General features: G+C 46.2%; 1 protein-coding gene across 7 annotated transcripts in view; it reads left to right on the forward strand.

The window, feature by feature from the left end:
• The window catches only part of LOC125640350 (uncharacterized), a 39,835-nt gene that overhangs the window by 12,542 nt on the left and 14,349 nt on the right, over window positions 1-12,944 (forward strand). For 4 of the 7 annotated variants that reach the window (XM_075130613.1, XM_075130611.1, XM_075130612.1 and 1 more), the window contains 3 exons: window positions 544-776; window positions 7,253-7,336; window positions 8,774-8,821. In XM_075130613.1, the coding sequence (XP_074986714.1) occupies window positions 684-776; window positions 7,253-7,336; window positions 8,774-8,821 (225 nt within the window). In that variant the 5' untranslated portion in view covers window positions 544-683. Of the gene's footprint in view, window positions 1-219; window positions 777-7,252; window positions 7,337-8,773; window positions 8,822-12,944 lie in introns of those variants that run through there. The other 3 variants (XM_075130607.1, XM_075130608.1, XM_048858842.2) reach the window with 3 other exon arrangements.

Consider the following 12,944-nt stretch of genomic DNA (forward strand, 5'->3'; position numbering starts at 1 on the left):
ATGGGACTTGGGGAGAGAAGGGTCAGATGGGAAGGGATGGAGTGGACATTAAACAGTTCTGCTCTTCTGACATCTTTCCCTCGATGTTAGTTTGTCTAAAGCAGTTATACAGGAACCAAACAAAATAATGTGTCGAAATGAAAACCCACAAGAGAGAGACCTGGCCCTAGGTTGTACATGCTTGCTGTATCCTTCACAGGTTACTCCATCCTACTGGAAACAGTATCACTGATACAGCACCTGTCATCCAAAGGAGCTAAATGTTCTACAATCCCTGGGTTGAATTTACCCCATACTGTCATTGTCCATCTGGTACCCAGTCCGTGAATAATTAGAGAACTTCTACCTTAAGAGCTATCACCAACGCCACATTCACCTCCTAAAAATAAATAGCAGCGCAAGGCTTTCATGTCAGAGGAGCAGGTGGGGAGAACAAATAACTGCTTACAAAATGTTCTTGTGCTTCTAGAAGGCAGCTGTGTCCTCAGACCCTCCTCATGAGCAGGAATGGTGACATGCTGTTGTGCCTAATTCTATCTTCAGTTCTTGCAGGTGGAGACGGGGTCTGCTTGCAACAGAAGAGAAAGAGAGCAAGAAGGTGCGATTTTCATTCCCATTGCTTCAGCTGCCCATGGAAAAATAGCCTATTGGGTCATCATCTGGAAGACGTGGCAAGGGGCACCATGAGCAGCAGTGAGAAGCAAATGGACCCTGACTCATCCCCTCTGCCTGAGCCACCAAAGAGGAAGAGGGGAAGACCAAAGAAGCAGCCACAGGTGAGTACCCAAGGCCTTAGGAAGACAATGGAGAATGCTGTGTTGTTAGACTGTTAGATTAATAAGTAGCCACTGAGCAGGCAGTGGCTCACTGGCAGCACCAAGAAAAGCTGGCATTAATGAAATTATTAAACTAAATTAAACTATGCTGTGCAGGACAAGGAGTGTGAGGGGTCTGGGAGCAATGCGCTCTGTAGTAAACACTGCTGCTGCTCAAGAAAGGGACAGCATGGTACACTACCTGTTATCTGCCACCAATGGCAAGCACCTCGTTGTCTCAACCAGGTCTCCAAATTGGCAGCCCACGCCCACCTGGGCCATGGAGCCTCATCAGGAGAGTTAACCTGATGAGTGCCGGGGAATAAGGCTGGGTGCAATTTGTTTGGTGAATAGTTTATTTACTGAACAATGCACATTGGGGTTGACTGAAATGATTTGCAAATCAGGTTCAATATGGTGAATCGTTTTGGCCACAGAAAAAGGGAAGGAACTTCCAGATAAATTGAAACGTTTTGTTTAAAAAGAGTTTAAACAAAATATTTTGACTCTTTGTTTCAAAATTCAGCTATCTTTACTAAAAAACACACAAAAGGGTGAAAAATACTTGAAAATGAAATGACGTGTTTAGTTTCAGATGGAACACTATTTATTTGACCCAAAACAAATATCGGGGCGGATTTTTTTGGTTCATCCACTGAACTGAAAAATCAGTTATTCCCCAAGCTCTACTACTGTTTTGCTTCTGTGCGCATGACTTGGGGGTGGGGAGAAGAGGATATATGCTCTTTCACTCCTCATTCCATGCATCACAGCTCGAATGAACAAAATTTTGTCCTACATATATACACAATGCACTCAGGTTCATATGCCTACAAAACCAAATACATGCATTTGTGTTTATATATGCACCAATATATAGATAGAGTGCAGCTAAATTAATAAATATATGCATCAGCATATGCACCTTCGTGTAATGAAATGTGTGCATAACTACACACAGACATATCCACTGTGACGAAGTGGAGAATTTTTTTAGTGTTTTGCATGAATACTGTGTGGATCTTAGTTTCCCTGTGTGCTGTGTGTTTAACGAGGTGGTGGGAGAGGGAGTTTGTTGTTGCAGAGGACCAGGTGTGACCTCGCTTAGCAGCAAGGACCCCGGACAATTGCCTGGATATGGGGGACCCTAGCAACCGGTGACCTGGTGACCAGGAGGCCCACCCCAGCTTGGCAGTCAGCCAGTGGGAGGACAAAGGGATGAGGAGAGAGGACCCTGGTGACCTGACCAGCCAGGTCCAGCCAGTGGGAACGAAGGATGGAAGAAAGAGGGCTAAGATGACCTATTTACCTAGGACCAAAGACAAAGGACAGGGGAGGAACTGTTGTGGGAGGTGATATAGGATGATCGGCTGGAAGGAGTGGGCTTCTGGACTGGGGAAAGAGAGCAGCCAGAGCCCACCTGGATACAGGCGAGACCAAGATGTACTGTGCTGAGGGTTGTTAGGCCCGAGGGCCCAGAAGTTTCCAGTGCTGTGTTCAGATGCTCAATAAACCCTTCTGTTTTATGCTGGCTGAGAGTCACTCCAGTCTAGAGATCAGGGTTGCATCATTCCCTCTGGGAATGGAGGCCCTGGGGGTCCAGAGCGAGTGGCCTCCCTGAGGGGGCCCACGGTGAGAGACAAGTGTGCTGAAGGCTCAGAGAGGTGCGGTTCCAGGAAGCGGAGGAGCCTACAGCTTAACCCCTGAGAGAGTGGACCCCGGAAAAGGGCTGTCACACTGAAGGGGGTTCCTCCCAGGGACTGTATGGAGCCGAGAGACAGCACGAGTTCTGTGAATCTGTGACACCCACAGATGCTAAGGCATCCTTCTGTCTATGCACACACCTATATGTAGGCTTGGAAGGATTAGATTTTTATAGCTAAATGTCAGTAAATGTAGATTTCACCCTACGCACACAAATCAATGAAAAAATATTTCCATCAGTGATCACTGAAATTTGCAGATAGGCAAAGTAAGAAAAATGCTGCTTGAGAATTTATTAGTGTTTGACTTAAGGATATTTACTTGGTATAGTTTGCCATGCAATTTGTGTTTGAAGAGTTATAAAGCTTTATAACTTTTTGAATCTCAACATTGACGGTCATTAAATATTTATTGTCGGACACCCCCCCAGCATAATTTCCCACAACTATGAACATTTAAATCCATTAAAAAATTCTTAAAACCCATAATTTTTTGCAACTATGAAAATTTAAAATCTATATAAATAGAAAAAATGCTTAAAATAAACTGATATATCCATCAAAATTACACACACAAAAAGAATTCTACCAAGTCTACATATATGCAGCCTGTGCCTCACCTCACCAGCTGTATACTCTGTTAAGCTCATAGTGTGCTCTCAGAATAACCCTCATGAAGCAAATACAGAAATATTAATCCATGAAACCCTCCAAAAATGGGAGTGTCTCAGGTATAATGGATAAATGAAAGGTAAAATCTGGTGCAGCACCATTATGAATTTGAAAATCACTTTGAGCGCACAAGTTAAGAATAGGACCCTCAGCATGTTCAGATAGTGAGTGAGGTTCCAGAACAGTAACAACTGAGAACATGGAACTGAAATCAACACGTGCCTTCTGATATCATCTTCATTGTCTTTATTTGTGTCACTTTCCTGATAGCTCTTGTATTTATTTTCCTTTTTCCCCTTCCTTCCCCTTTTAAAAGAAAAAGTCCTCATCATGGCCGGACAAACTTGTCATCCCACATCTGTGAGCCCTGTATACAAACTGATTATTATACTTAGGCATGAATGAGACACTTTTTTTTTTTAAGACTAGGAATCCGACAATAGGTCAGAAAGGAAGGCAAACATCTGATATTTTTGTAAGTTTCATAGACAGGGTGAATTCTGGAGAGAGATGTTAGTGAGTCAGGCCACAGGGACAGGACTTTAGTTTCACATACACAAACAATGCACCTGCACATCTACCAATGTGATATATGCCATCATGTGCCAGCAATGCCCCTCTGCCATGTAGATTGGCCAAACCGGACAGTGTCTATGCAAAAGAATAAATGGACACAAATCTGACATCAGGAATCGTAAGATTCAAAAACCAGTAGGAGAACACTTCAACCTCTCTGGCCACTCAGTAAAAGATTTAAGGGTGGCAATTTTGCAACAGAAAAGCTTCAAAAACAGACTCCAACGAGAAACTGCTGAGCTTGAATTAATATGCAAACTAGATACCATTAACTTGGGTTTGAATAGAGACTGGGAGTGGCTGGGTCATTACACATATTGAATCTGTTTCCCTAAGTTAAGTTTCAGAGGAACAGCCGTGTTAGTCTGTATTCGCAAAAAGAAAAGGAGTACTTGTGGCACCTTAGAGACTAACCAATTTATTTGAGCATGAGCTTTCGTGAGCTACAGCTCACTTCATCAGATGTTTACCGTGGAAACTGCAGCAGACTTTATATACACACAGAGAATATGAAACAATACCTCCTCCCACCCCACCTAAAGGATGACCCAACACTCTCACAAGTCTTGGGAGACAGGCCAGTCCTTGCCTACAGACAGCCCCGCAACCTGAAGCAAATACTCACCAACAACCACATACCACACAACAGAACCACTAACCCAGGAACTTATCCTTGCAACAAAGCCCGTTGCCAATTGTGCCCACATATCTATTCAGGGGACACCATCACAGGGCCTAATAACATCAGCCACACTATCAGAGGCTCGTTCACCTGCACATCCACCAATGTGATATATGCCATCATGTGCCAGCAATGCCCCTCTGCCATGTACATTGGTCAAACTGGACAGTCTCTACGTAAAAGAATAAATGGACACAAATCAGATGTCAAGAATTATAACATTCATAAACCAGTCGGAGAACACTTCAATCTCTCTGGTCACGCAATCACAGACATGAAGGTCGCTATCTTAAAACAAAAAAACTTCAAATCCAGACTCCAGCGAGAAACTGCTGAATTGGAATTCATTTGCAAATTGGATACTATTAATTTAGGCTTAAATAGAGACTGGGAGTGGCTAAGTCATTATGCAAGGTAGCCTGTTTCCTCTTGTTTTTTCCTACCCCCCCCCCCAGATGTTCTGGTTTAACTTGGATTTAAACTTGGAGAGTGGTCAGTTTAGATGAGCTATTACCAGCAGGAGAGTGAGTTTGTGTGTGTATGGGGGTGGGGGGGATGTGAGAAAACCTGGATCTATGCAGGAAATAGCCCGACTTGATTATGTAAAGAGTTGTCACTTTGGATGGGCTAGCACCAGCAGGAGAGTGAATTTGTGTGGGGGGGTGGAGGGTGAGAAAACCTGGATTTGTGCTGGAAATGGCCCACCTGTTGATCACTTTAGATAAGCTATTACCAGCAGGACAGTGGGGTGGGAGGAGGTATTGTTTCATATTCTCTGTGTGTATATAAAGTCTGCTGCAGTTTCCACGGTAAACATCTGATGAAGTGAGCTGTAGCTCACGAAAGCTCATGCTCAAATAAATTGGTTAGTCTCTAAGGTGCCACAAGTACTCCTTTTCTTTTTCCTAAGTTAAGTGTCCTCACACCTTCTTGTCAACTGTCTACATGGGCCATCTTGATTATCACTACAAAAGTTTTTTTTTCCTGCTGATAATAGCTCATCTTAACTAATTAGCCTCTTACAGTTTGTATGGCAACTTCCACCTTCTCTGTATGTGTATATATCTTTATCTATATATCTGTATATATCTATATCTTCTTACTATATGTTCCATTCAATGCATCTGATGAAGTGGGCTGTAGCCCACGAAACCTTATGCTCAAATAAATTTGTTAGTCTCTAAGGTGCCACAAGTCCTCCTGTTCTGTTTGCGGATACAGACTAACACGGCTGCTACTCTGAAAAAAATGCAATTATTGAAAAGGATTGTTTTAAGTTGATGACTGAGCTGACATGTTGTGAATTCCTTATAGCTATCTACGTAGGTGGGTGGCTCCTAGAAGGCTCAGAATGGGATTTGTATAGATCCTTTCATGTCTTGGTCATGGTGGTTCCAACTGAGATCAGGTCACGAGTGATGGAAAGCCAGTAGCACCTGATGGCTGTTTGGTAGCTTGTGTGAAATGAGTCTGAGGCCTAAATCCACTTCTTAGTGGACCATAACATGGTTATGCATCACATAGCTGAATTGCTTTCTCTCCATAGAGGTCAGCCTTTCAGGGCAGAACCAAGGCATATTAATAGGGAGGGGAAGAGAGAGCTTGTACAGCTTCTGTCCTATGGATAAACAGAGGACTTCTGCCTCCAGGGCTTTCAACATAATACATCTCACACTCTCCTCATTTACAAACTTAAAACAAAGAACCCTGCTTGTTTTTACTTTTTTCCATCAGAGTTTAAATAAGGAACCCACAGAATGTGAGCCAATTCCTGTGCATGTGCCAATTCATATAGGTTTGCTTTATACAACCAAATACTTTTTCTCTCTTCTTCCCTTTCTATGCTTCTATAAAGCTTTATTCTCCTGTGGGTACTGATCCAGTGAAAGCAAGATGCCTTCTGAGTCAGTACTGAATAGGTGGCACTGTGCTGCTTAGATGCACTGTCTTTCAGAGGTGACATAAAATCAAGGGCTTCCTAACTGCTTGTGGTCCCTTGGTACTTTCAGCGAGAGTTGAGAAGTTAACCCTGGTGTGTTGGCAAAATTCCAATTCAGGTAACTACTTCCTGAACTCCCTCGGCAGTTTAAATTGGAGCAGGTGTTCTTTGCTCGCTGTCCTGCACTGTTCTGTAGTGCTGCTGTGTTCCATACCCAGCAGTGGCTGCATTTTAGCTCTAGAACGTGTGATCCCTTGCAGCCGGTATAAGGTGTATACTTTCCTGGGAACCTTTAGGGGTTACATCAGGAGTTCTATCATGCTTTCGGGGGGAGGGGGGGCACAAGGGACACCTCCTATTCCCAGCTGCATAACATCCTTTTAGCAATTTTTAGCACAGGAAAGTATGTATCTATCTTGAGAATGTCTCTGACTCCCATTGCTGTAGTATCAGAGCACCTCACAACCACCATGTGAGGTAGGATGGGGAACTGGGGCACAGAGAGATTGTGTCTTGCCCAAGGTCGCATAGGACGCCTGTGGTAGAGAGTGGGGAATTGAACCCCTGTGGTCAAGTCCCAGGCTAGCACCCTCACCACTGGGCCCTCCTTCTTCCCTGGATACTGTATGTTCTGCAAATGTACTTTAACTGTCTTCTAATGCAGTTTAGCCACTGGAAACAAGGAGCAGAGCCAGTGCCATGTGACTAGCCAGCACTCTGTGGAACACCATCAAGTGTGTTGGGTGCCGCTCTTGGTCCACGGGCCGCAGCAGGAAATACACTGGGCTACATACTTGAAGTTATCGTTTGACTGCTTGGTGTTCAGAGTGTCAGAGTAACAGTTACCCTCTTTTTGTCCAAGCAGGAGCTTCTGGGACCTTTGCCCCTAAAGAAACCACGAGGAAGGCCAAAAGGAAGCAAAAAACGGAATGCCCGCGATGGGCAGACGGTAAGAGACCATGGCACGTGCTCAGCTTATGGGAGGATGCAGAGCTCACCAGAAAGCAAATCCTTCTCTCCTCCAGGCTTTTGCTGGGAGAGCACGAGAGAGGCGCTCTCTCATTTAAAGGCAGGCAGTTTGTGTCATCTCCTTTTTCAGTTTTGTTTAAGTCTTTAAGCTCTGACAAACTTTACACTCCTCTCCCACTGTTACCATTACATCATCACCCTCTGCACTCTGTCTGCCACCACTGATTGTCCTCTATCATCTGCTGCTGCCTAGTCGTCTTCATCCTTCTCCCTTTTTGTCAGCCCTGCCTAGTCCTCTTTGTAGTCATCCTAAGCCTTTTCACACTAAGCCTCTGGCACCCAAAGGGCTGCCTCCTTCTTTTCTTCGTCCTAGTCATTGTCAGCCTCAGCATCATCTTCCTCCTCATCCTAATTGTCCTCCTAGTCATAGTTATCCTCCTCCTCACCCTACTCCTCCTAGTGGTGGTCCTCCTCCTCATCCTTCTCCTCTTCCACTGTGTCTTTCCTCCTCCTCGTGCTTCTCCTACACCGTAGTCCCCATCTGGCACTCTGTGCCTCCTAATCATGTTCCTCCTTCCCTCAGTCCACTGCCTCCGCTTCCACTGCCCAGTCCTTCTCCTAAGTCTCCACCTCCTGGTTCCGCCTCCTCCTACTTGTTTTTGTCTTCATCCTAATTTGCCTACTCCTCTGACATCCTCCAATTCTGCCTGGTTGATATCCTCCTCTAGGCTGCCTCCGTCTTCTGCTTCATCTGTTTAGTCATCTCCCAAGTCCTCCTTCCCATAGAGCTCCTCCTTCTAGGTGTCCTAGTCTTAATCCTAATTTGCCTGCTCCTAATCCACGTCTGCCTGTCCTCCTCCTCTCTGATGCCTGGCCAGCAACCTCCTCTGCTTCCTCTGTCTCTACCAGGTCATCACCACTATTTGCCTTCTCCTCTTCCTCCTAAGACCCTGCCACCTCCTCCTAGTTAGTATACTCCTAATCATAATCCGCAGTCACACAGGAAGACTTTAAAATGAAGTCACCCTGACCAAGTTTAGGCCTCGCCTACACTTAAAAGTTAGGGCAACATAGCTACAGTGTTATGGGGTGTAAAAAAATTCACATCTCTGAACACTGTCACTATGAAAAATTCACACACACACCCGAGTGCTGTACCCATGCTGATCCAACGCATGGTGTAGATGCAGCTAGATCAATTGAAGAATGCTTCTGTCGACCCAACTACCATCACTTGGGGAGGTGGGGTTCCTACAGTGATGGAAAAACCCTTTTCATTGCTGTAGGAAGCATCTACAGCATGGCACTACAATGTTATAGCTGTGCCACTGTAATGCAGACATGGCCTTAATGTGTTGATCACAAGTGCAATAAGTTATGAAAGAGGACTAGATCATGTCTTTTGTTATAACTAAAGGTAGAATCTTCAGCTGAGAAAAGACCAAGAGGGAGACCCCGAAAGTGGGTAAGTACAATGACATCAAAATCCTCTTTTGTTCCTTCTCCTTGAGTTCCTTCTCTCAAAGCCCAGAGGATCCCCCATCTTTCTGGTCTGCTCCTCTTCTCAAGCTTCTTAGCTGTGCTGATGCTCTTTCAGCCTAGGAAGCCCTGATGCAACCTTCTTTGGGTCTTGAGCACTGACCTGGCCAGATAGGAGAGCAAGATTCTTCCTCCTTCCTCTCCCCTGCCACCCCCAGGGGCTGAACATGCTGCAAAAACATTCTTATTCAAGAACCTCTGGCAATATGTTACACTTAATTCAGGAAGCAACTCTCTTCCACTCCCTATTCCTGATGCTTCAAAAGCAAAGATTCCTGAGTTTCTCAGCAAGAACTGTGCTTTCCTTGGGAATTCTGATGGAGTAAGAGGGATTCATAGATTTCAGGTTCATTTCAAAAGGGGAATTTAGAATTCAAGGGAAAGAGAAGGTCACTGGAGTGAGAAACCTAGAACTCTGACAGCAGAGGGTTCATTAATCTAGGAGACAAAGACATAAAGAGACCCAAGGTCTGGAAGATGAAGCTAGATGCTTTATTTCTAGCCTGAAGATGTGCATTTGTAACAAAGAGGGTAATTAGCTGTTAGAACAATTTACCAAGGAATATGGTGGATTCTCTTCACTTTACGTCTTTAAGTAAAAATGCGGTGTCTTTCTAAACAGAATGATCTAGCTCAACCACAAGATATGGGCTAGTTGCAGGAATCTGTGAGTGAAATTCTGTGACCTGTTATGCAGGAGGTCAGACTAGATCAGTGGTCACTAACCAGTTTATCGCGATCGACTGGTCAATCCTAGAGGACCTCCCAGTCGATTGCGATCTCTGGCGGCGCAGTGTGGCTGCTGCTAAGACAGGCTCCCTGCCTACCCTGGTCCCATTCTGCTCCCAGAAGCAGCCAGCACACCTCATGGCCCGGGGCTGGGGGGTTTGTGGGCAGGGGTCTCCCTCCGCACACTTCTCCTGCCTGCAAGCACCGTGCCCGCAGCTCCCATTGGCCGGGAACAGGGAGCTGTGGCCAATGGGAACTGTGAGGGTGGTGCTTGCAGAGAGGGGCAGCACGAGGAGACACATGCCCCCATCCCAGGCCACAGGGGTGCGTTGGCCCCTTCTGGGAGAGGCGTGGGGCCGGGGTAGGCAGGGAGCCTGCCTTAGCCTTGCTGCACCTGCCACCGACCAGGAGCCACCAGAGGTAAGTGCTGCCCGGCAGGAGGCCACACCCCAACCCCCATCCCTGAGCCCCCTCTCAGAGCCAGCAGCCCATACAGTCTCCCAGAGCCCCCTCCTGCACCCAAACTCCCTCCTAGAGCTTGCACTTCTCACCCCCTCCTGCACCCAAACCTCCTGTTCCAGGCTCAGCCCAGAGCTCCCTCCCACACTGCAAACCCCTCTGCCCCATCCCAGAGCCTGCACCCCCTCCCAAACCCCTACCCCAGCCCAGTGAAAGTGAGTGAGTGTGGGGGAGAGCGAGTGATGGACAGAGGGGGGGATGGAGTGAGTGGGGCGGGGCTTTGGGGAAGGGGCGGGGTAGATCCTGGGTTGCCCTTAAATTCAAAAAGTGATCTTGGGCGTAAAAAGTTTGGAGACCACTGTACTAGATGATCACAGTGCATCCTTCCGGCCCTAAAATCTATGAACTCAGAAGATGATGCCCATGGAATTCCTCCCTAAGAATGTAATAAGAAGGCTGTGGGAGATGGGAGTTGGAGCTCAGGGAACCCACAGGCATGAGGGGAAACTTGTGTCAGAAACTAATGCTGCGTTAAATCAGTTCTGCAAGCTTCCTACTCCCAAGCCTTCTTATGGCTTTGACCAGACTGGTCCAAGTTGAGACCCTTCCTGTGACAGATGATCTGATTCATCAATAATATATATTTATAACCAAGGAAGATAAGTACGGAGGGAGGATAGGATTAAAAAACTCCACTGAAGCCAGACTGAAGTCATGCTCTGATACCTATCCCCAGAACAATGGATAGACCCATGATAAACATATAAGCCAGATAGGTTCATTGGCTTCTTTCAGAGCAACCAATGAAGGGCTGCACTTGAGGCTTGGAGGGAGGGAATTCCCATGGGGGAAGTGCCACAACTTGGAAGGATTGCAAGGTGAGCTCCCCTTGCTGATGAAGTGAGCTGTGGCTCACGAAAGCTCATGCTCAAATAAATTGGTTAGTCTCTAAGGTGCCACAAGTACTCCTTTTCTTTTTGCGAATACAGACTAACACGGCTGTTCCTCTGAAACCTCCCCTAATACAGTACTCCTAGGAGGAAGCACTTGACAAACAGTTCGTGAGGGAGGAATGTCCTCTGGACATAGCTCAGGGCTGAATCTCCCACAGGGAAGGCCAGAGAAGAGAAATGCTATTTACATATCAAATGGCCTTTTCTTCTCTGGCATCCAGCTGAGAAAAGGCCACATCTAGTTCAGCTTGTGAGAAGTGTAAATCCAGAGGCAATACTCTAAACACTTCTTCTGTTTTAATTTCCTCTTCTCTCTTTTTACTTTCAATGCCTCTAATTCTAAGGAAATCCACTGTTGTGTGGGGCTTTTAGCCCTGGCCCTGAAGGGAGCAATCTCTAAGGAGGGTACAGAAGGCAAAAGGAGTTCTGGAACTTACGCTCTCCTCCCAGTCTTGGTCAAGGGCCATGGACAAAGGTGTCCTATCCCATTGAGTTGTGTGGCCTTCAGGCTATGGCAGGCAAACGCAAGGGGTGAGGCTGAAGGACCTAGGTGATGGGAGTTGGAGGTAGTGTTTGGTTTGCAGTGATAGCAGCATATTGGGTCTGGCTGTGGTGAAAACTCATAAGAAGCAACAGGTGAAAAAACAAGAATTATAGAGGGGGGAAAGAAAATCTGTTCTATACTTATTTTCTTTTTGGGTTAAGATTAGGAAAAGGCAGAAGGAGGAGGTGAGCTACGAGATGTTAAAGGAGGAGTAGCAATAGAGCTGTGTGGGGAAAGAAAACTACTTTAGCAACTTCAGCAACCAACAAAAGCAAGTGTTGTATCCATGGTCACATGCAGCCAAATGGAGGCTCAGGAACTGCAGAGAATGGAGAAACCTCGCAAGGGAGGAACCAGTCACAGCCAGTGCCAGGAGCCAGGTCAGGGCCTGAGGAAGTTGAGGGAGACCAGGGCCACAGCAGGCCAGGAGAAGCTGGAGAATCCAAGGTGGAGGATGAGACCTCAGCAGGGAGCTTGGAGGATGAATGGAATGTCTGCAGTGACAGGAAGAACAGCAGAGCATCACCTGGGCAGAGTGCTCAGGGCAAATGGGTCTGGGAGTGGAAGAAAGACCAGCTGGAGACAAAGTGACTACAGCTGCAGGAAAGATAGTGTGTGGAGTAGGAATTAAAATGCCAACATAAGAAGGGAGAACATGACAGACGGCATTATCATGAAGTGGTCACTGAGTGGTTGCACAGCCAGAGGCTAAGCTATTGGGTAAGTGGAGATAGAAATCACACATCTAATTCCACAGGCAATGTAGCTCTTGAGCTGTTTCCTAAACATAAAGAAGGTGGTACCATCTATGTTTTCTAAAGGCTTTGAATGAAGGTGCACACTGAACTGGGTAGCTGCTGTGGATAAGATGCAGTTTCTAGCTCCCTTACCGAATGGTTAATGTTAGCAGCATGATCTCAATGGCCAGTGAAGACTGTTTGAATGACAAGTTTAAAACCACTTTGCTGCAGAAATTTGAAGAGACCTGTGACTCATACAGAAAGAAATTTCAGGGAGCTTGGAAGCAGGGTATTGAGGGGTATTCTGAAGTTGCTGCTCAGTTTGGAGGAGATGGGTATATGGGAGAGGACTCATCACAACAGAAGAGGCCTTTGGGCTGATTGAAATGGAACAGTTTTATATGCTGTGCGCTCAGGAGTTGAAAGTGTAACTCATGGATCGGAAACCCAAAACTCTGTACACAGCAAGCAGATTAGCTGAGGAGTACATCGATAGTCCTTCTGGGACAGATGAAAGGTCGGGGGTGGGGGAGGTGATCACTGTAGTGCTTAGGAGTCCTAGTCATGGACCTTGTTCCCCTTGTGCTAGGTGCTGTACAAACACAGGTAGGAACTTCAGAATGA

This window comes from Caretta caretta, chromosome 7 (assembly GCF_965140235.1).
Source record: "Caretta caretta isolate rCarCar2 chromosome 7, rCarCar1.hap1, whole genome shotgun sequence".
NCBI lineage: Eukaryota > Metazoa > Chordata > Testudines > Cheloniidae > Caretta > Caretta caretta.